The sequence below is a fragment of the Lonchura striata genome, chromosome 11 (assembly GCF_046129695.1).
Source record: "Lonchura striata isolate bLonStr1 chromosome 11, bLonStr1.mat, whole genome shotgun sequence".
Lineage (NCBI taxonomy): Eukaryota > Metazoa > Chordata > Aves > Passeriformes > Estrildidae > Lonchura > Lonchura striata.
Window position 1 is genome coordinate 22,176,330 of NC_134613.1, and position 23,291 is coordinate 22,199,620.

The 23,291-nt window shown below is 47.4% G+C and overlaps 1 protein-coding gene across 2 annotated transcripts in view; it reads right to left on the minus strand.

Moving 5' to 3' along the window:
• The window catches only part of IGDCC4 (immunoglobulin superfamily DCC subclass member 4), an 87,801-nt gene that overhangs the window by 28,567 nt on the left and 35,943 nt on the right, over positions 1-23,291 (minus strand). For both annotated transcript variants that reach the window (XM_021552575.2, XM_021552574.2), the window contains exons 3-5: positions 22,196-22,337; positions 17,043-17,176; positions 1,007-1,141 (exon numbers count right to left, since the gene is read on the minus strand). In XM_021552575.2, coding sequence (XP_021408250.2) covers positions 1,007-1,141; positions 17,043-17,176; positions 22,196-22,337 — 411 coding nt within the window. The remainder of the gene's footprint in view (positions 1-1,006; positions 1,142-17,042; positions 17,177-22,195; positions 22,338-23,291) is intronic.

The window sequence follows — 23,291 nt, forward strand, 5'->3', positions numbered from 1 at the left end:
CTCTCATAATGATAATTAACTCTAATATTATCTACTTTACCATGGGCATCAGCAGCTCTCAGTAAAACAGTAAGTGATCTAGCATGGGAATGCTGAGCATTCGTAATTGTAAAGTGCATGGGATAAACTAAAAACATTTCTGCCATAACATTTAAGCCTTGCTCACTTGATTTCTGAAGTGGTATCCTCTGAGGGTTTTTTTGCTCCTTTTTTGTGGAGAAAAGTAAATATTTTTATATGCTAAAATCACCGCCTGCGGACAAATCTGGGCTGAAAACCAACCACAATAAATGGTTACAGGGGAGAGGAGTCTTAAATCATGACCTGGATTTATGAAAATGACTGAGAGCCTTTTCTAGGGGAGAATCAACCTCTTAGCTGAGAATATCTTCAGTCAGAGCCTTTGAAACACATCTGATGGATGTGACTCTCAGTGAAGTGACACTGGCATCCAACTCATGACTTTGGCTATCAGCCCTGGGTAACATCTGCCAGCCCAGCTCATTCATACACCTCTGATGAGACTTAAGCAGCTCCTCAATCCTACAATTTAACAAAAACCTCCCAGTAACAGTCCTAGTCACTCCAAGGATTAACAGATTTTATCAAGTTTTATAATGCTGCAAGACAATACAAGCTATTTCTCCAGTGCAATGGTAGATTCCACAGAATCCCCTGTGAAGCCTGGGGAGGAGTGGCACCTGACCCCATCTCATGACCTTTACTGCTCCAGGTCCCATGAGAAAGACTAATTTAGATCAAAAGGCATCCAGGCACAGGTCAAACAACTATAAATTGAACTGTGTGCTTTGTAACCTTCAAGATTTAATTAATAATTTCACTTTAGTAAGGACACCCCACACTGCGACACCACCTGTGTCATTAGGTATCGATGTTACAAGCAATCTTCCTGTTCCAGATTTTTCCACTCTTAATAGATTTTCGGACTGTAGTATCCACAGGTTCCTGTGGACAACAGAAATGTAGTCCTGTCCCTCATACTCACCCTGTCGTATCCAGGAGACAAAGGGGGTGGGATCAGCAGCTGCCATACACTCCATCACCACGCTCTCCCCAGCCACCACCGTGGTGTTCTCTGGAGCAGCAACGATGGTGACATCTCCTCCTGCTGCCTGGGAACCTAATGTCAAAAATTTAAAAAAAGTCTGTCCTTCCAAGATGCAAAGTTTCCAGAAAAAAAGAGCATTTAGAGTCCTGGCCCCCTAGCTGCGCTTCCCTGGGCAGTCTCATGTGTGGAAATGGCTTGGGCCCAGCTGCGGGAGAAAAACAGGTCTTGCTTTTATCTGACTACAGAATTTTTACTAAAGAAACAAACAATCAGCCCAGCAAAATTCACTCTAATCATGAGGGTCCTAATAACAGGATTTCCACATGGAAAACAAGTAGAATTTCAACCCAACACCTTAATGAACTGTTGCTACATGTTGCTTTGTTAGATGAAACAAGACACCACTGTCCTCAAACGGAGCAACACTAACACTCACCCTCCACCAAGGCACTGGAGCAGCTCAGAAAGAATCCAGTCACTTGGCTAAAGAAATTCTAATAGCCAGATGCTGGATTGTAAACTGCAATGCAGAGAGGTCATGGCTGCGTCCTGGCCTTCACCTGACAGCACAAAAACTGATCAATCACCCCACATCTGGAGGAGACAGTGCTGTGTAGCTTGTACGTGCACAGACCAAGAGCCAACACTTAAATCAAGCAAGGTTTACAGGAAGGTCTCCGGGCTGCATTGCACAGTGCCTTGAGAGTGGGATGGGGATATTCTGCTTGAAATGAACCTTCTGCCTGTGCCTGCCCACTGCTGAGCAGAGGTTAAGGGAAGGTTAAGGAAATGCCTTTGCAGCGGCCAAATTTCTGTTGTCAGATGAAAACAACCGGAGCAGTCGTGAGCAGACCAGAGTGTTCATGACCCTCACCAGTTCCTCCAGCTCTCTCAAATACCTCTAACTCTAGGGGACACTTTTGTTGTTGTCCTCATGAAGGGAGAAATAACTGTAGAGGAGTCACGTAGTACCAGTAACACTTAGGTGTGCAATGAAAGTTATTGGCAGCAGGTATCAAACAAATAAAAGCAGGACCTTTCTGAACTCCGTGTATCAAGACACTGCAGAGTTCAAAACCCAAGACATTCAGACATGCTCAAAAAGGACACATTTACCAGGACTGTTAAATATGGTCTCATTACAGTCCCCAAAATGTTCCTGGCTGCTGGGACACTCTGACTGGGACTCTGATTGTTAGATGCTGAGGGAGATGTCCAAGAAAAGCACCATATCCTCCCTGCTCAGTTTCTTTACATGCTGTCTTCTAGCACCTGCTCTGGTCACTTCTGGAGACCCTCACTGGCCATTCATGAAGCATCCAAACAATTCACCCATATGTGAATTCCTTGGGGATACAAACCAGTGGAGCTTCAGCCCCACACACAGAGCTGCCTCCACGGCAGGAGGCCCACACAGGGCTGCACTGAATGTGCTGTGCTCAGCCCAGCCCCAGGCTCGGTGCCAGTCAATCTAAGCAGGGCAGTCTTGCCAAAGCATTGGTTCCACGCTGAAATGTTCTCGCAGTCCATACGTGCGTGAAAGGGATTTCCATCTCTAGAATTACATGAGCACAGTCAAAAGGAGCCAGCAGAATCCTGAGGCACCAAGGGAAACTGGGAGTGAGCAGGAGCCAGTGCTTGTCCAGCAGATGGAAGCAGAGACCAAGGAGCGCCCACAGTGCCTGACCTGGGGCAGTGGCCGGACCACATCCCAGCCCTGGGCAAACTCCAGCAGGAGGAGCTGCCCTGGGGCAGGGAACAGCCAAGCCAGCTGTCGTCCTTCCAGCAGAATGAGTACCCTACACAGAGAGGTTGCTGTGGACAGGCAAACCTAGTCTCCTTCTGGGCTGGCCCGGGCTTTGCTCCATCACATCCATTGCTGCTCCCATCGCCCACATCCACAGACACCTTCAGCCTCACAGCCAGCACACCTGGCTGCAGCAGGACAACTTGGGGGACAGCACAGGGACAGGAAGAAAACTCAGCAGATATGGATTCTGAGAAGTCACTGACAATCAGATCAAAATCCTGGTCACTCTGAACTACTGAGAGAGAAAATGGGCTTAATGCAAAAACTGGCACGAGAGCTTCCACCCCAGATACATAAACTCAAGGATCAGAGAAACTCAAGGCTTTCTGCAACAGCAGCTTTCTTTTAACTCCAGTTCTAGTTCAACAAAGCTCTAAAATCCACAAGATATCATTAGTCCTGCACAAGAACTGAGCACAGGGACTTCAGTGGGGCCCAGTTTGATGGGTGAGGCTGCTCTGCACATTGTTAATACAAGGTCTCTACCCCATACAGCACATAGGGATGAGGCAACATCGGAGAAAGAACAAGGAGAAGGAGATTTCGAGCCAAGATTTGGAAGAAAACACATGAAAGATCATCAGAAACAAAGGCAAAGGGTTTACAGCAGCCATTGCAGGGAAGGTCACAGTGCTGGAAAGACACTGGAGAACCCAATCAGTTGTGATGAGTGAGCTGGGGAAAGCAGTGCAAAGGAGCCAGGTGAGGAACTGCTCTGTGCTTAGCAGGGCTGGATGTCGTCACACATCTCCACATAGCCTAGGCTCAGGCTCAGCTCACCCTGCACAGGGCTCAGAGGGCTCAGTGAGCCTAATCTGCTCACCCTGGACACCAATCACTCCCTGCAGGGCCACTGCAGCTTCTGATGAAAAGGAGCAGGGCAGCAGCTGACACCATATATCCTGGGAGCAGGAATATCCATGGTAGGATGTCCATCCTACCCTGGGAGTGAGATTCTTTACCCAACACCACCGGCTACCACGCACCTGCTGGGCAGGACATGGCTGAGGCATGTCTGTGTGCAAAAAGCTGTCTTTTTCTGCACTACTGGGGGAAAAAATAAATCTAGAGTTAAAAAAAAAAAATAACACCGGCCAGATGGTAATATATTCCCTGACAGATTTCCAAGCAGCTTTCTCTACCAAGCTTAGAGAAAGAAAGAAAGCTGCTCAAACCTGACTGAAACACTCATCTGTTCTTTCAGGTACATGGCCCCAGGTGTTGACTGGCAAAGGCAATTTACAGGTTATAGAAGCTTCACCTGAAGGCACTTGTCCTGTATCACTTGGTCCCTGACAGCTGCCTGGTAGTGCTGTCAGTCACTAGGAGAGGGGTTTTACCTCAGTTTCAGCCTTAAAAAGCTATTGGGAAATTTATTAGTGCAGGCCCCGTATCTGATTATTACTGAAAATTATATTACAAATATAAACAGTTCTGTTTGCTTTCTCAGTGCATTCCTGGGTGTGTGCATGGATGAATGCCCCTTACACTTCTTGCACACACAAACACATTTCTCTCCAGCTTTGTATTCCATTGTGGGTGTCTCAGAGCAAGTCCACAAGTCAAATTTCTCTTTAAACTGAGCCACTTTGGAGCACATTTTCCCCTTGCCACCTCTCTAGGCTGGTTGGACATAATGGATTGCAAGTTCACCCCTACAAACTGCTTCAGTGAGGAGTTCCCAAGAACAGTACTCAGCTAACCAGGGAAACTTCCACACAGGGGATTCCAACATGCATCCAAGAGTAAAACCAACGTGAGGCTTTTTGTCTCCACTGCCATTAAGACAATTTCAGGTCAAGAGGGAATATTGTCAGAACAAAAGCAAAAAAAGAGCTGCAGTTTCCAAGACATCTTTCACTGCCTGAACAAAACAGGTCACTGAATGCACCTGCGCCATGCTGGCTGCTCTGGGGCATTAAAAGCTTTCACAGAGCTGCTATTTAAAACTTGGGCTTTGAGATTTCTCCCCCTCTGCCAGCTTTGTTTTGTCTCTCCAAGCAGCAGAGCTGCTCCAGGCAAAAGCTTTGCACAGCCCAAGGCACAACCCATGGATTCACATCAAAACTCTCCATCACTGAGGCCTTTGTGGACTTTCTGCCCTTCTGAATCAGATGGATCAATTTTACTCTTTTCACATAGCGGGTGCCAGGAATGGCTCTGAAATCACTGTGAGTAGTGAACAGAACTGAGGGAAATCTTAAGGGCACTGAAAGAGTTTGAGAAGGGAGCTCTCTTCCTTCACACTTTGTTAACTCAACTCCTGCACAGGGAGACAACAGAGGTGCTACCACAGACCAAGAGCCCAAACTTACTGATCAGCTGCAAAAACATTTCAAAATATTGCCTGCAGTTTACTGTTTCCAAATGACTCACTACAGAGGACTTCTCAGTTTGTGTTTTTCTACTTTCCTGTCACGAGACAGAGGAGTCAGGCCAAACCTGGGTATCCACTTTGTTGTACCACTGCTCTCACCAGCAACCCTCAGTGCCTGGAGCTGTGTTTAAGACAGGCACAGAGGAAATATAACAAAGCATTTATGATGATGTGTGTTATAAATCAAAAAGGAGGTGGGGAGGGGAGCACAGGGAACCTGTGAGTGAGTGGCCAGACACACTTCAGCACACTCCAATTGTGTCATTTCACAGTGAAAGTGAACTCTGAGCAGGGGTGTCAAGGGAGGCACCAAGGGGAGTGATTGGGACAAAGCTCAAAATGTTTATTTGAGTTTATGGCTTGAGTTATAATATCTAGCAGTGATTTCAATCTCCAAGAGTTCATAACTTGGCTCTGCCTTTAATGCATCCATAATTCAAGAGCGATCCTCTCCCGCCTCCCTGCTCTTGTTAGTGCAGAGTATCAGCAAAAAATTCAGACAGTGCAACAGGAGGAAAATGCTTTTTGTTCAGCCAATTTGTGATGGTCGTTTGCAGTGACAAGAGGATGACTTCTTGGATGGGAACTAACACCTCTCTCCTGATTCCACGAACACTCTGCCTTGGCTAAAGTGCTGGAAGGTTATACATGACTTGCATGGCGACACATTCAGCTCTCAGCTGTCAGCAGGTCAAGATTTGGAGATCTCTGACAATCAAGCAATAATCTTCTGTTCTGCGAACTTTCTCACCCTCTCTGGAGGAGGAGCATGAAACCTTATTCATCCCTGTGAGCCTCCTCCGGGAATAGATCCTAGCACTGAGCAGCTGTTCATTAGAGAAAGTCAATGCTGTCACTGCTGTTATTCTGCAGACAATAAAGGAGCAAATTACCCATTGCAAAGCACACACCTTCAAAAATGTGGGTGCTGTGTTTGCAGAGCATGCCCTACTCCCACTCCCCAGCTCTCTCTTCCTGAAAAACTCACACACCTCCTGGACTGCTAGGGAAGAAGCTGACAGCAACTGTGCAGGAGAAAAACATCAGCCAGACCTGCCCTTCTCCTCCCTTTACACTGCCATGGAAATTTATCTGTAATTTATTTCTACTTCAGGACAGGATAACTAGCATGTAAAATCTCTCAGCAAGATTCTTGCCCAGTTGTATCCAAACACACAGAATATTTGCTTTTGGGGCAATATAAACAATGTCAGATCTCACACCTGAGCATGCTTAGCAATAGGCATTTCTTCTTTTATAACTGTTCTTACCCGAAAATGGCAAGGCACGGCTTTGTGAACAGGAAAGCAAAAAAAAACTGGCACAAGGGAGTTTTCATAAGTGACTAGAGAAGGTGAGTGTTGCCCTTTTAACACCCTAAATCCGGTGTTCCCAAGTGTCTTAAAAACTGCCTCCTCTTATCCCCAAATGCAAGCACATATCCTTTCTGAAACTTACCATTTACTTTTTGGGGTTTTTCTCCCACCTTTGCTGTATCAGTGCCTGTGGCACTTTGGATCCAAGTTTTCCTGTCATTGAAGGATGGGATGACTTTTGGTTACAAGATTATGGACTCAATTCCCCAACTTTAGTGCTCTCAGAACTCCTGCTCTGCAGCCTTTGGTCCCCAAGCCTTGCAGGATCCTTTAGGTGTGTGCCTCAGCAGAAACCACAGCATGGACAGTGCTTTGGTACTGGGAATACAGAGGTTGTCCCAGTACAATGTGTCAGCACCAGTGCTCGTAGAAATGTTCCTTTCCCTTCACTTCCCAGGCACCTGTGGATTATCTGGGTCAGCACACAAGTCATCCAGGAAGGGAGGCTGAAAAGGAACTTGGCTTCCATGGCTCAGTGTATTGAAGTAACAGGTTATTTCTGCCCAACAATACAGATGAGCTCAATAAATCAGTTTTGTATTGTCTTTTTACCTCATGTCTTCCCAATGTTTTGTAAGCAATTATGCATTTGCCAATGCAAATATTGAACTCAAAAGCTGAACAGGGAAGAATTTATCTCCATGTTTTAAAATGTCTCTCTTACAGAGTCTCTCTTCCTCCTTACTAAGATGGTGCTGCAGCAGAGCAGAGATATATCCTGTCATCTTTAAAGCAGCACACAAAGAAACATGTGGGATTAAAATACAGAAGTTCAGTAATTTTTTAGTGCTATTAAAAGACACAGCACTTGTATCACAAACTACAATCCCAAAATCCCCCAACGAATAAGTCAGCAAACAGATCCTAAAATATATGGTCCAACCTACACATTATAAAACCTGCTCCTCTACTGTTTGCATATACATGAAAAACAAAGAATTTAACAGATTAAATATACTTCTCTGATTAAAAAAAGATGCAGAGAGATTAATTAGTTTTGATGAGCATCCATTTACTATCTGGGTGCACTCTTCAGACCTCCACCTGCCACAACTTCTGGGGTCTCTCCACAGAGTGTGGCAGGAGAAGCTGCTCCAGGAACAGCTTCTTGTTTGGCTTAAGAAACAGCCTGTCCAACATTTTGCCCAGTTCCATGTCTGTGTCTGGAAGCCTGGGAGCACATGGATCCCAGTCCAGACAGGCAAAGGGGCCATCAGGCAGTCCTCTTTCATTCCTCTCAACTTCTTTATACAGCTGACAGATTTCAGCTCAGAAATTAAATCCATTAATGTACTAGCTCAGCCACAAGCTGACACCCTGAACTCTCTGTAACCAGAAGCCCAGGAAGAGTGGCAGGTTTCCAGAAATTGCCTTGGATTTCTAGGGGGGCTCTTCCCCCACTCCCCAAATCCTTGATCCTTCAGGCTGTGGAGTTTTGTACGTCCTGGGTACATTTAGCTCTGCTGCAAAGCAGTCGGAGTGTGCTTTACCCACCACTCCAGCTCTTGTAAAGCTGTCAACATTGGCTCTCTGTTTGCGTACACGCATTTGGAACTGCTCCTCATCACGCCAAGAGGGACAGGAGCCAGCCAGACTGCACGACGCATTCCTGCTCGCTTCCCCAGAGCGCTTGGAAGCGCCTCCATTTGCACCGCTCCGAGCCCGAGCCAGGCAAAATAAACAGGAGGGGCTGTGCCGGCAGCTGCGGCCAGGCAGCCCCACTGCACAGAGCTCTGAGAAATGGGGCTCTTCTGGCTTCTGCCACAGGCCAAAGGCTTGGACACCTCAGGCCTTCAGGCATCTCAATCCTCAGAAGCCTGAAGATACATCACAGAGAGTTTCTGGGAAGCAGAAGCAGCAGCCCATGGAGCCGGAATATGGCAGAGGGAATAGGAAACCCCAGCTCTCAGGGCACAGTGGATGCTGAGACCTAACAGAAAGACTGTGCTGGAGCAACACTGACAATGTCATCATTTTAGATAGTAGCTACTGATTAATAAGTCTGTCTTGGCACATTGTCAGAGATTTTTGTGCAAACAAATTCCCTATAAGAAAGTTACTCAGTGTACAGAGGGAGTTGAGCCTCTATATCAGGTGAGAGGCCAACAAGGAGAAGTGAAGAAAGGAGCAGAGATACCTCAGAGTCTTTGTGTGGAGAACAGAGCAGCCTCTCTGCCCTAACCCTAAGATCCAGACAGTTTACGTAGCTCAAGCTGAGCCTTTAAAGCACTGCACACTCCAGCCATTCCCTTGCAGCTGCCAAACCCAGGGACTAGAAAAACAAGGGCTGCAAGAGGCTGTTTTGAAAAGTCACCACTGCAACTGGAACCTCCGTGGTACACCAGGAATGTCCCACGGTTGACAACCGTCAGGACGATGTCCCAGCTTCCGGTCCAGTGGCTCAAGACAGTCTCCCACGGTCTCTGTCACTGACTCACTGTGCTGCTCTGGGTACATCTCTCGGCATCTCTGGGACTCCATCTGTTCACAGTTCACAACACAGCTATTCACAGAAGTGAAGGTGCAAAAATAATAGCCAGAGAGCATCAGAAGACCCTTAACAAAAGCCACAGTATCCATAATTTAAATAGAAATGCCTCCCAAATCAGTAAACATGAGATGACCCTGGGGACATAAGCTTGCCAGCCTCTGGGGTTCAGTGGGAACATCCTCATGCCTTTTTAGCCATCATTACACCAGCTCTCCTTGTCATTGTCCTAGGGCAGCACACCAACTTCCAAAATGATACATGAGAAACCTCCAAGAAAAAAAAAAGCTGTAAGCCCTTTTTTCTTTACCTCTTGCAGAAAAATGACACAGAGATATGGTCAACAGAATACCATTCTGGCTCACAAGTAACTCTGAAACTCCTCCTTACTCACCTTGCCTCAGTGTCTGGAGCCATTTCACTCCAGTCACTTCCTCCTTGTGCTCTGAGGATGATGCTTCCCAGGGGCTGACACCTATTTCATCAGATCTATTTGCAATTCAGATTTGTATTATCAGATCCATCTGCAATTCAGGCACATCCAGCAAGAGCAGAGAGGGATGAGGCTGGAGGCCATCCGCTGTCCTGAGCAGCCTTGAAAAGAAGAACTGTTGGGAAGGGATCTTGCAGAGGGGTCTCCCTGATGCCAGGTACACAGAATGCTTCCCACAAGTGATGCTACGAACACACAACATGCTGGGAGCCCACAGTAACACAGTCTGGCAGCAAACTGAGACTGCCAGCTTGGAAGGGAGAGAACTAAAAGCAGATGGATGCATCTGCATTCACTCAGGACAATGCAAATCTGTTTTTCTAGGAAAAGTCCGGAAGAAAAGCTGGCTTTCCATGGGGAAAGAGCATTGCTGATATCCACAGATTCTGTCAAAGCCCTTTGGCTGGACACTTGCTCGATGCCACAGAGAACCCTGATGCAAGACTGTGCATTAAGACAGTGCTTGATAACACCACCTGCCCCTCCTTATCCCATCCTTCCTCTCTCTTCCTGCTCTTCATTCTTGTCCACAATCCACTTGCCATTGCCCCTGGCTGCACCAGAAACAGAGATGGGCAAGAACATCTCTGAAGACAAACTCCCAGCTGTGTTCTGAGCAATCCCTAGCATCCAAGCTATCCAAGCGAGGGCTCAGAGCAGCCCAGCTCTGCTCCTGACTCAGCCTCCCCTGTGACCCAGGCCTACTCCTCCCATTCCTGTTCCTCAGCACCCCTGTAGGTACTGGTGGGTCTTGAAGACAGGGACATCTCTGTCCCATGTCAAAAGTAATGGGATTAGACACCACTATGAGCTTTGCTGTGCCTTCAGACACTTCCCAACATCCTCACTGCAGCTGCTGGACACTGTCAGTGCCAGAGGGCACTACCAGCCCTCAACTTCAGAGAACTTCTGAGGCACAGCTGTAACACCAATGATTAATAATTAACTAGTGTCATCAGGAGCCCAACCACATCAACCTTCCTGTCCTGCAGCCCACTGCAAGCTGCTGACCTAATTATGGTCTCTACTCCTAACTCCATTCCAGCCTCCCCATGCAGGCAGAGCCTGTCCCACACCCTCCAGGACAGGCTAGGTGTGATCCCTGTAATGCAGATGTGCTGATGCACCACAGGACTGCACCACCACCAAGGGACTCTGAGGAGAACTGAATTGGACCAACTGACTCTGAGGAGACCTGCTTAAATCCTCCTTCAGTCCAAGCCTTACCAAACACCAGTTATTTCAGGAAGCCTCAAAAGTGCAGCAGACCTGAATTAGTAAGAGATGCATGTGGAGAACACCAGAGGACCACAAACCATGCCTGAATCCAGACATTCCTCATCTGCAGGAGCTGAAGGCAGAGTAACACACGAGCCTGGCCACATCTGACAGCTCTAACATCATGCACAGCTACCACTGCATGTGGATTGGACCAGTTTCCCCTTAGGACCTGGAAACAGCTCACCTATTCCCAGCTGTACATCCCTTGTTCTGCTCTATTATCCTTGACACCTCTGTTGCCACTCACTTCGGTGCCATTCCCGGGCTTAGCTGTTGTGCTTAATAGGAGGTGAGGGCTCTGCATTTTGTATCAAACCCTCTGTCACTGCAGGCTGCTGTAGCTGTCAGGAGTGCAGCATATCATAGCCCCACGGAACTTCACAGACAGCTGAGCTGGAACTCCCCTTGGGCTCCCAGAGCAGTCTGCTGACACTGGAGCTATGAGCAGCTTTCCCTCAGTGATGGGAGGGGTGTGATGCATCTTGGCCCTGTAGGAACCCCAGCCAAGCAGAGCTGGGTGGTTGGATGGGTGCCCGACACACATCTGCATCAGCCTTTCACAAGTTTCACCCAGTATCAATGGGCTCAATCCTGTTCCACGTATTCTTGAAACCCACCAGCAATGACAGGCTCAGTAAAGTGAGATGGAGTTAAAGTTTACAGCTTGTTAGGGAGAAGGTCACTTCTAGCTTTGAAGATCTATTTATTAAGCAAGAAGTGTTGTGTACCTCCTCCTTGATCTTGCCATCCTCTGAATTCACACTTGCCATGGCTTGCTTAGCACCTTCTGCCACATGCAGGAGCAACAGCATTTTACAGAATCCATCAGATGCATTATGCAAACAACTTCAGATACCTGCTTCCCAGGAAACCAGAGCTAAGAAACACTCGTAAACAGAGTCCTCATGGCTGAGCTTTTGGGATGTCAAATGTAGAGCAGTTCCCTGCTTAACTGCTAGTGAAGTGAGAGACCAGAAGGCAAAGGAAAACAGAAGGATGCTAAAAGGAGATAGGGAAAAAAGTGACAGTTCTGTGTCCGGCACAGGAGGCACAGCGAACAGGAACATGGCAATTGCAGGCTGGAACTGGGATGTCTCCGTCTCTAGAGGTGATGCATCACTGATTCTGCTTATGCCAACAACTCACAGCAAAAATGCAACTCTGTTATCCCATCCCACACTTTCTCTCCCTACACATTCCCACAACTCATGTGTCCCAGAAGAAGTGTGCCATGCCCGCACACATTTGTATATAGCTCTGCTCCCACAACCACACAGGGCCCTGCTGTCCCTGCAATGGGTTCCTGCTGGAGGAAGGCCACCCTAATCCAGGTGGGACCACCCCTCCACTCTGGTTAACGCTGCCCTTCACTGTTTCTGGCAGCACACACAGGGTCAATGCCCAGCTGCAGTCAGGGAGGTCAGCCCAGAGCACCACTGACCCAAATCCAAAGTTCCCTGTCCCCTGGCTGCCCGGTACCTGTGTTGGAAGCCGCGAGGGGAGCAGAGCACGTGGCCAGGGCTCAGGCTGAGTGCCAAGCCAGCATCCAGCACGTCATTCGCACATGCAGGGACTGAAAATCCACTTGTGGTAACGGCACGTCTGTTTCTGCGAGGTGGTGGCCAACTGCGAGTGCTGCTCACTTCATCACCACCTTCCCCTCCATCCCTAAAGCTCATCCCAGTCAAGAGCTGCATTTTCCTACAGCCCTTTGGAGCAGGAACCACCTCCATCCCAGGCTCTGTGTGGGTACCTGCAAGCCACTGCAGCACAAACACCAAAAGAACAAAAAAAATGAAGGTGCTTCAGCTGCCCCCAAGCTCTATCCCTGTTATCACATTCATACAAATATTTGGCTGAAAAATCCATTTCCTGGGACACTGCTGCAGCAAGCTGTTACAACTGTCAGCGTAAATGATGTTCTGCCAGCGGCAATCTCGCAGTGTCATCTCTAATAACACGGCACTAAATCCCAGCTCGCAGGGGATGTGCTCAGCTGCTGGGAGACTCCTTTGTGACTCCTCAGCCCAGACCTCCACCCATCACCCTGCTCTGTTCTCCAATTTCTGCATTATTGCAGCCCAGGGATATTCTGATTCTTGCCCATCTGATTTCAGGCAAGGGTTTTTCCCACACATGTCACGGCAGTCATGGCCACCCCACATGCACAGACCAGGAACAGGGTCCAGAGGACACAAGGAGGGGAAATCCCACACCCACACCGAGACACATGTCCACACCTCTCTCTTTATGTACCCCTAGATGGCCTCCTGCACCAAATGCCCATAATCATCCTCCAGACTGACCAATCCCTTCCAAAAGGACAACTCCAACTATTTATTACATTATCGCTATTTACAGAAATTTAAACATTAAGGAACTGATTCTCCTCTGCAGCCCAGCAACAGAGAGGGAGAGAGAAGCCAGGAGTCCTGGCTCTCAGAACTGTGCTCTGACAATCCTTCTGCAATAACCAATAAATATGAAAAGACACAAACACTGAGATCTGCACAAAGGAGCTCTGGGGTCAGGATCTCAAATTTGTTTCTCTCACTCCAGTGGGAGAAAACTATTCTATACTAAAATTGCCAAGATTTAAACTTTCTTTAGGTCACCTGCTTAGACGTACTCAAAGGGATTAAAAAATAAGGAGGAATAACAATGTGTTCAAGATTCCCAATCCTTTGCAACTAAAACTAATAGGATAAATCACAGGGAAGTGAAATGGGGGTTAGCTGTGGAGAAGAGAGATCCCAGCATTCATGCAATGAGGAAGATGGAATGAAAATTACAGGGAGCCACACTCCTTGTGACATTTAAAAATAAATAGATCAAATCTTTGTAAAAGTTTACTGTTCTTGCAGCAGCACAGCTTCTGACTGTTATTTGTGCTACTTTGTGTGCCAGTTGTAGGGCAAACACACAGCCAAGAGAGAGTCCCTGTTCCCATGAAAACACACAAAGAGCACGTGTGTGCATGACATGGAGGGGGAAAGCAAAGTGACAGGCAAAGTGACCTGCTGAGACCACACGTCATTCCCCAAGCCCTTTTGCTACTCTTCTTTGAAAGGTTTATGAAGCATGGCAACACTTCTGTGTGCATGTCAAGAACCTGGGAACACGACCTGGACACATAAGGAATTAGTTCTTTCTAAGTTCAGAGTAGGGCTCCAGAACCTACTTCCAGAAAAAGACACAGCTGACCCCAAGGAAAGGCAGCATGCACAGTTGGAGCCTGGGAAAGCATCCCACAGCCAGCTCCTAATGTCCTTTTTGGCAGAGAGAGACACAGTGTTCATTCATCACCTGTCCAGGTGAGGGGTGAAGGGACAGAGCTGCCAGATGTGTTTGGAACTCCATCCACTGGGAAGCAGTGGAGATCCAAGGGGAAAACCCAAGCTATCCCTGTTTCAGCAGCAGGCTCTGTTTCAGGGCTGTCTGACTGTATCCCGCTGTCCCGTCTGCTCTCTTCCCTTCCAGCTCCAAATGCTGCTTCCCCAGGGAAGGTCTGGAAATTTGCACCATGAAGTCTGCACAGCCAAAACATCTGCAGCCCGCCGCTGCCTGCCCTGCCTGGCCACAGCCAACATGTGCTGAGCCACGGACACACAGCACAACCCAAATTCCCCACAGGATGGGAAGTCACACTGCCCAGGGAAATAACACTTTTGGGGTTTTTAGACAGTGCAGATAGGACAGAAAGGGCTCATGTTAATTACTGCTTTTAACTGGGAAAAGGCCTTTAATAAGGGAGAGGGAACAATTCCCAGCCATCGTACAAGGAACAGAGAGGGAGGGGGGAGGAACAGGACAACTGGGCAGAAGAGCTGTAGGGAAACTGATTCTTTTGCTATGCACAGCTCATTCAGATCCAGCCCTGGCTGGAAGGCAGAGGCATGAACACAAAATGTTCCCAGGCCTCATCCTTGGAAGCATTTGCATTATCACCAGCAAGACTCCAAAGTCTCCCAGGAGCACAGCCTCCAGGATCGTAACACAGCACTGCCAGTGCTGCCAGTGGGACAGCAGGTAAGGAGGCACAAAGTCATACTGCACAAACCTTTTCCAGGGGCCCTGGCAGTGCAGTGGGACTGAAAGGCTGGACTGTCACCTTATCTTGGCACAAAGGAGTCCCTTGCCAGGAGCAGGGAGGGAAGAAACAGTTTAGTTTCTCCTGTCTGCACAAGAGTTTGGTCCCTGAAATTTCCAAATAAGCAACACCAAATAGCTGTACTTCAGTCTGTTGTGGGTTTTTTGGTTTTTTTGTTTTGTTTTTTTTTTGTCTTTCAGTTTATTTTTGGTTTTTTTCCTAGAATTCTTTGTTTTGGTTTAATTTGGTTTTATTTTTCACAATCAGGAAAGGATTTCTGCCTGACCAGTTCACTCCAACTATTATCAGCTGCTTCTGAAAAGGGAGGAAAAGACTCCTCAATCCAGTCCAGGCATCCAAAAATGTGCTCTGATGGTGAAGTGCTGAAACAAAAAAGGATCAATACCATGCCAGTCACTCATGGAGGAGTTTACAGCCTACACAGGTCACTGCAGTTTCCCATCTGTCTCCAAGATACTTCTCCCCAATTATAAAAAAACCCAGAGATTTAACAGGCATGTTTTTCATCACTATCAGCTCAATCTGGTGAAAAACTCAACCTCACATATTTGTTTTAGCAGCCAGCGGGTGGTGTGGTGCTGCAGAAGAGAGATTTGGGTGAGAACTCCAGGCAGAAATCTGCTCAGGCCGGCTGGTGCTCCAGAAGGAACGGTTCCCATTTAACCTCTTCCATTGCCTCCATTTGCAAAGCAGATTAAACATTGCAGAGCTACAAGATGCAATTATGCAGAATGAGTTATGATGCCAAGGACATCAAATTCACCTTTGCAGCTTGATCGATATTAGTTATCAATAGCACAGCAGAGCCAACACAGGAGCTGTCTCTGGAGCATGGAACTGCCCATAGGAAGCACTCCCCTCGGCTCAGAGCTTCATTAAACACACAGAGGATCTGGCAGGGACTGGCAATTAGACACAGAGCATTCAACCGCTCACGAATTCTCTGCAGATTCCACCCAGATTACCTCCATGACACAATCCATTGATCAGAGGTGTGTTCTCAGGCTCCACAGTTAATTACACTCCCTACTGATGGATGAACAGCAAAGCCATTGCTGGGAAAATACATTGGGAGCAGAATGCCAAGCAACGCAATCCTAAACAAAGATGAAAGGGGCTGGGGAGGATTTCAGAGCTTTCAAGGTTAAAGCTGCCTGCAAGATACACCAGGGTCAGCACGAACAGGAGACAGAGGTGGCCCGGGGCACTGTCCCAAGAGAAGGGACAGCTCAGCCAGACTCCCAGCCCTGGTGAGTTTGTCCATTTGCAGGACAGGGTGAAACAAAGCTGGGGAGGCAGCCAGGCAAGCTGGGAGGATGCTGGAGCCTGGAGACCCCCACTGCACTCACGCTCTCAGCTATGTCCTCATGTCCAGACTTGCCTGCTGCACTCTTGGCTTACAAAGGAAAATGCACTCAGAGGCTGAGGCCCAGATCAGGAGATGAAGGACAGCTTGCACCCAAAGCCTTGCTCCAAAGACCTGCATCACCAGAAGAAATCCCAGCTGGGGCCATTCCCAAATACCACATAAAGATCTCTGGAGCTCAGCAGAGCTCCAGCAATATGGACACAGAACACAAGTTGGATGTCACTGTGTTCAGCCTCCTCTGGACTGTGCTGGGCACCCTGGATAAACCGTCCTGCCAGCTACTCCAGCCTCCAGCTACTTCTCTTGCTTGCATGGGAAGCACCTCCATCTGTCCATGCCAGCCCTTGCTTCTCTTGCTATCCAATGCCACTGCAAAGAACACCACCAAAAATGCTGCCCTCCCCAAGGAGCAAATGGGCTGCCTCATCCCTTCTGATCACCCCAGAGCACAAAGGAGTCCTCCCAACACAGTCTCTTTTTCCCATCACCAGCAAAGAGAAACCTTTCATGAAATGCCTTCTCTGCAAGTTTTAACCAAAGCTGGCCATGTGTAGAGTCACACCAGGAGGGGAGATGGTCATTGGTACTTGAGCCCAGCTCCCCCCAGCACACACAATGATTACCTGGCAGACCTGCACCTAGCCAAGAGGCTGCTGGCAGCACCTCACCTTTCACCACACTGAGGGTGGCATCGTTGCTGTAGCGCTTTCGGGCGGCGTTGGTTGCCACGCAGTGGTAAATCCCAGCATCGCTCTCCTGCACATCCAGGATTTGGAGGACACCATTGGGAAGAGTTATAAACCTGAGTAACCAAAAGGAAGAGTGTGAGACTTACCCCAGATATTCATCACCCCAAAGCCCTTTTATCCCTTCCTTTTCTTCTGAAAAATCTCTCACGTCAGGTCCTGGTAATGACAGTAGAATTGGATCAGGGGAGCAATCCAACCCATGGTTTTCAAAAAGCAGCAGGTACAGACCTATCCATCACCTCGGAGTCTTCCAAATGCAAAAGCTGCTTTTGGGAGACCAGGCTAACAGGACTTTGCTGACACAAACCAACTCAACTGGCCAGTACAAACCAACTTGATACACTCACACTTTTACATACACATTTGTTTCCAAGCTTGAGCACATGCTACAGCCATTTTCAGCTCTTGCTTTTTTACAAAGGTTTAGTTGCCAGACAAAAAACACACTGCAAAGAAGTCTGAACATCATCTTTTTCTCACTGCACCTCAAGTACATGAAAAGGGACCAGTTGATACACAGCTGCACCTCCATGAGCCAAAGCAGCTACAGCACAACCACTTGAACCTGCCCCATTTCTGGGTTGTAGTGATTCCTTTCCTTCTTCCATAAGTTTCTGGCTTTCACAAGGTGACAAACTCACAGCTGGGCATTCAGTGTCCTCTGATTTGCCCATGGGATGCGACTTGGAAACACTTCCACAGACTGAAATGGCTACATTGCTCACGACATGAGCACAATCCTTGCTGCATTACACTGAACAAAGCAGATGATTAGCAATTAGCATAAAAGTAGGAGCAGGCTGTCAGCATCTCCATTTTCTGCCTGGATTCCTAGATGGCAGCCTCTTTATTCTTGAATGCAAGGCGCAAAGCCTACGTGATCCTTTTTAATTATATATGAGATCCATTTTTAATTGCAAGTCTCTATAAACAGAGCTGCCGAGGTTTGACAGGCAGCTCTGGGTTATCAGTCTTCATTATGAAGAGGACACATTCAAAGGCAATTGCTAAGGGGAGGGATAGCAGCTATTCCACAGGAACAGCACAAAGGCAAGTTATAACCATGAATGCCAGTCCTGCCATCCACAAAGATCACAGTAAGTCAAACTGTGGTTCTCCAGGTGCTGAGACAGCTGGAGTGCCACGAGTGAGGATCACTTCAGCCAGGAAGACATGAACAGGTCACTCATCCTATGTTCAAGCCATGGTCACCAACAGAATGCCTGCTTCTGCAGAGATTTATCCTAAATCTGCACTCATGGAAACACCTCCCTTGCCCTTAGCAGTCTGTTCCAGAGACAAATATCCCTGCTGTGAGTCTTGCATCGATCCTGGACCTCAGCTACTGCAGTTGAGCTCATCATGTCTTGTCCCCTTCACAGCTGATGAAGAAGGAAGAGCTACAGGAGCTCCTCCAGTGACCATTATGTCTCCACTGAAACAATCCTACAGCCTGATTCACGGACACAGACAGGCTGAAGCTTCCCATGTATAGAAATGCAATGCCTTACATCCCTAAAGCCACATTCCTGCTACTTACAAAGATATTTTGCTCAGGATCAAGCTCCAAAATACCTCTGAGGAGGTGATACCCAAAAGCCCTCATCAGGATGCCTCATCAGGACTTGGGAGAAAGATGACAAATATTTGCATCCTCTCAGCTCTGTGGAGGGAAAGCCTCCCACTGCGATAATATTTATTTTTGTCGTGCATCTGCTATTTGAGTCTGTAATTAATATCAACATATTTCAAACACCAGGCAAGGCATCTCCCAGCCACAAAAAGACACTTCAGTAATGAATCATAGATTCACTGAGGCTAGGACAGACCTCTGGTCTGTGACCTTTCGACTCTCAGAGCAGGTTCACTATACCAGGGCATTCAGGACTCAGGTTCTCTTGAGGGCACAAAACAAGCCACTGTGTCTCTAAAGGAAGTAGGAGCTAGAAACAAGGGAGTTGAATGGGGAGACTTCCTCAAAAGAGCTTGAGACAATCCCTTCAGCACCAGTGGTAGAAATCTACTCAATGCAGTACATCCTGTTGGGAAAACATGGCAGCGGTGAGGATCGCTCTGCTGGGGAAGCAAGGAGGGAAGAAAAGCAGGATTTCTCTATCCACCATTTCTCCCAGCAGCTCACAAAGCCTCCAGCTCTTCAGGGTCCCAGCCGCCCTGAACTAGAAGCCTTCAGGCAGCCTGCAAGGGCATTTGCTCTATCCCCAGGCTCCCTGCAAGGAAATTTGCCTGATGACTCAGAGCAGACAGTTGTCAGAGCTTTTCTTCCACACAAAGTGCTAATCTTTTTGTCTGCTCACCTTCACCAAGCATTAAGTAGGAAACAAAACCTAAAGGACAGACAGATAAAGGCCCTGGAAGCAACAGAAACGCTGGAACCTTGGCAGTCCCAGGAGTTTTGCTGTTGATAGCTGCAGTGTCAGGATCTCAGAGAAGCTTGCCTCAATGGGGGTGAAAGGCAAGCCCCCACCTGGATTACACTGAAGGACAGCACACTCGGAGCAGGGCCAACTGCCAGGGCTCCAAAGGCAGCAAGAACAGGGCACACCCATGGAGCTCTTCCCCTCCCTGGCAGCACTGAGGGGCTCAGGGCTGCTCACTAGAGCAGTGCCCAAGAACTGAAATCATGTGCCACTGCCTCGTGTCTAAACCCTGCAACCCTACAGCTCAGAGAATATCCTAGCATTAACAGCCCTATTCCCTTTCTTACCTTCTCCCTAGTAAATTGCCAGCACACCCTATCTTCAGCCTTTTGAAGATGCCTAGGACAGCCCAGAGCTGTTCTGAGCACAGTGAGGAACCTGCAGCTCTGTTGCAGGCTCAGTTTGGAAGCCCTTTTGCTCACAGTTCCAGAGTCCTGTACATGAACGTGAGCCACGTCAAGGCACTCCTGACACAGCACAGAAATAAACTCTACACACAGCTAAAACCCTCACTTAGCCAAAATGTGGAAAAATATACTGTGATTGCAGAGCATGTGGTCTGTAGGTTATGGATTTGCTGTGCAGACCTCCAAAGACCTCCAGTTCCCAGTAAGTGCTCATCTTGGCTCTGGAGAAAATAAACAGAATTTTGGAGCCTGAACGTGAAACCCAGCCAGCACCTAAACCAGAGATTACGCCAAGAGATGTTGCACACACCCAAATCAACTGCAATCTCAGGGAATCCTGTGAGCCACCTTTCAGCAGCTGCTGCAGATTTAACACTGTGTTTATTCAATGTGCTTCAGAGCCAGAATTGCAAAATTATCTGTGCCTTACTCACATAGGGAATTTAGATTTTTGTCCTGAAGAGGGACAGGAAAGGTATTCCAAAAACACCAATCAGCACTTTGGTACACTTTAGGTTGTTTAAATATTTTTTTAAGATCAGTTTTCAGTACCTTTGAGGTGGCACCATGCTAGAACCTGCATCCAGGGGCAGAGGCAGAAAAGAGTGCCCCAAAGATAAGAACAACAAAGAAAAGGGGAAGGGGAAGAGGAAAAAAAGAGGGGAAAAGAGCAGGGGAAAGGAAGAAAAGAGAGGGGGAAAGGAAAAGCAAAGTGAGTTTAACATGATTATTCTATCCCTCTTAAATCACAAACACTGATGTAGTAGCACTACTCCAGGGCTGTACCTTCAATCCCCAAGCCTGATTTTGCACACCCTCCCAGCCCTGCTATTCTGGAGTATGAAATCATCCCCCTGACACCTGCCCAGCAAAAGGGCTACAATTTCACAGGCTCATCCCAAGTGTGCACAGGAGGGAGCCCACAGTAATCAGACCAGCCTGAGATCCCATCCTCAGGCACAATGCAGGGAGGATAACAGAGAGCTCTGGTTGGCAGCCAACATTTCCTGGAATTCACTTAATTCCTTCGAAAGCCGGTTATATTAAATCCAACAACAACTAGACAACAACAAAAAAAGCAAATCCTTCTGAAAAAGCATATTAGCTAGAACATGATTTAAAAAGCAAGATCTGCAGACAGAGATTATGGCCTCGCTTTTACAAGGAAAACAATTTTCAGGCTGCCCGTGATGAAAGCAATCTCTGAGCAAGTAATTTCACAATATCCATCGAGCTGTCTCATTAAAAAGCCATTGTATCTATGACACACTTCTCCCTACAATCTCTTCTTTTTTTTTTTTCTTTTTTTTTTTTATTAATTTTCTTCTCAACAGCCTCCTGTGCAACAGCCTCCTATGAACTTTTAGATGCCACACTCCAGACTCAAGGCTATAAGTGGGTATTCTTATAGAATGTCACTGCTTCAAAAGTATTTCTAAACTTCCCCCCCAAAACCCCCCTCTTTTTTCCCCTTCTGCAACTTGGATTAACTTCCCCAGGAGGGAAACACCTCTTTCTGAAGAACAGAAAAGGAGTTTTTAAGAACTAAAGGACAATTCAGTTACTGATTCCCTGCAGAAGTGATGTCTACAGACAGATAGCCAGCTAATGGTTTATCCCCCTCCTCTGTAACGGACTTTCATGAAGGAAAAAGTATCATGCTGCAGGACTCTCCTCTTTTATCCAGAAAAAGAAAATTCAGCGTCTTTTACTTGATGGTGTCTAAACATGGGAGTAAGGCAAAGGGAAAAGCCTTCCAACAAAACCACAAACAAAATCAAAGAACATCCACAAAATGGAGTTCAGTTGGGTACATCCAGGTCACAAATCCTCACCCCAGGCCACAGTGCCCCAAAGAATTCCATGTTATTTCACACAAGATGACAAACCAAAGCAGTCCATGCCTTGCCATGCCCCATCCTGGGTACACACAGGCTTTTGCAGGGTACAGGCTCTGTGCTGTAATAACTAGCACAGTATCAAGGGTTGTTTTTCCTTTGTGGTTTAACTATTTGGGGGAAAGTTAATTTTATTTAGGTGTTTACGGACCTTTTTTTCCTCAGTCCCTTTAATACCTCCTCTTACATCACTTAGTTATCAGGTCCAAATCTGATATCACGTATCACCTGTCTTGTCATTCTATCATTTTATACAATGATTTCCACATCCTAAATGGTCGTGTTTTGCTTTGCTCTTTTTCAAGCTGAGAAAGCAATCAGGGAATCACCTGGGCTCTGCAGGAACAGCTTCATGGTCCTTCTCCCAGGTGATGACAGGGGAGGGCAGCCCCTCGATCCGGCACTCAAACCGGGCCATGCCATTCTCTTCCACTGTCTGCGACTCCGGCTGCTGGAAAAAGCGTGATAATGCTGGGGAAAGAAGAAGGGAAGGAAAGTTAATAACTCAGTGTTTCTGCTGAGAAATGCAAACCTGTTATGATGCATGAGCTAACAGAAAGGCTTTTCTCTCCTGAAGACAGCCTGAAATGTAATTCCTCCCTTTCCTGTGCTCCTACAGACCCTCAGCAACAGTAACTGAAAGGTTTCAATGTATAAATTTACTGCTTTCCTCATTTTCTACCTTAAAGCAACAGTGTGAGTGAAAGACAGGCAATCCGGCAGCTTCAGCAGTTACCTTCCTAAATTGCTTCCTTATATGTTCACTTGCTCCATTTGGGAAGGACACAGAATGAGAAACAGAGGGGAAATGCCACAACACCAGAGATGAGAGTTTCTCCCTTGCCTTGTAGCATTCCTACAGCCACAGGAAATTAAAACAAGGCAAGAGGAAGAAGAAGCCAGATGTCAAGTTACACAAATCAACTGCTCACAGACTGGCAGTGCTGGAGACCAGAGGCAGAGCCCATAAAGGTTTTGACCCTCCTTCTACCTGCAAAAACCAACTTCAACCTCGTCAAGCAGATGGGAGGCAGCCAAGGGGATCCAGACACCCTGGTAAGAGGAGGATGGATTTCATACATGCCAGGACACTTGTTTGCTCTCCAAGGCTCACCTCTCTCTATATGTCTTTCCATAGTAAAGTCACTGAACTGCTTTGGAGACAAAGCACTAAGGTTTGGAATTGCTCTTGGACCACAATCCACAGCTGCCTCATCTTCCAACCCTTCCATGCACACAGCAAAACCCTGCAGCAGAAATCCTCCCCCAAGGCTGTCAGCATCTGTCCAACCAACAGCATAACCCAAAGGCAATCTCAGTCACAGGTGGAGTTTTGAATATTCATGCAGGCTCCTGGATGGGGGCAGAAAGTCCCCAGAAGAACTGGCTTCTGCTTTATCCATTTCTGTTAAACTGCCTTTGCTG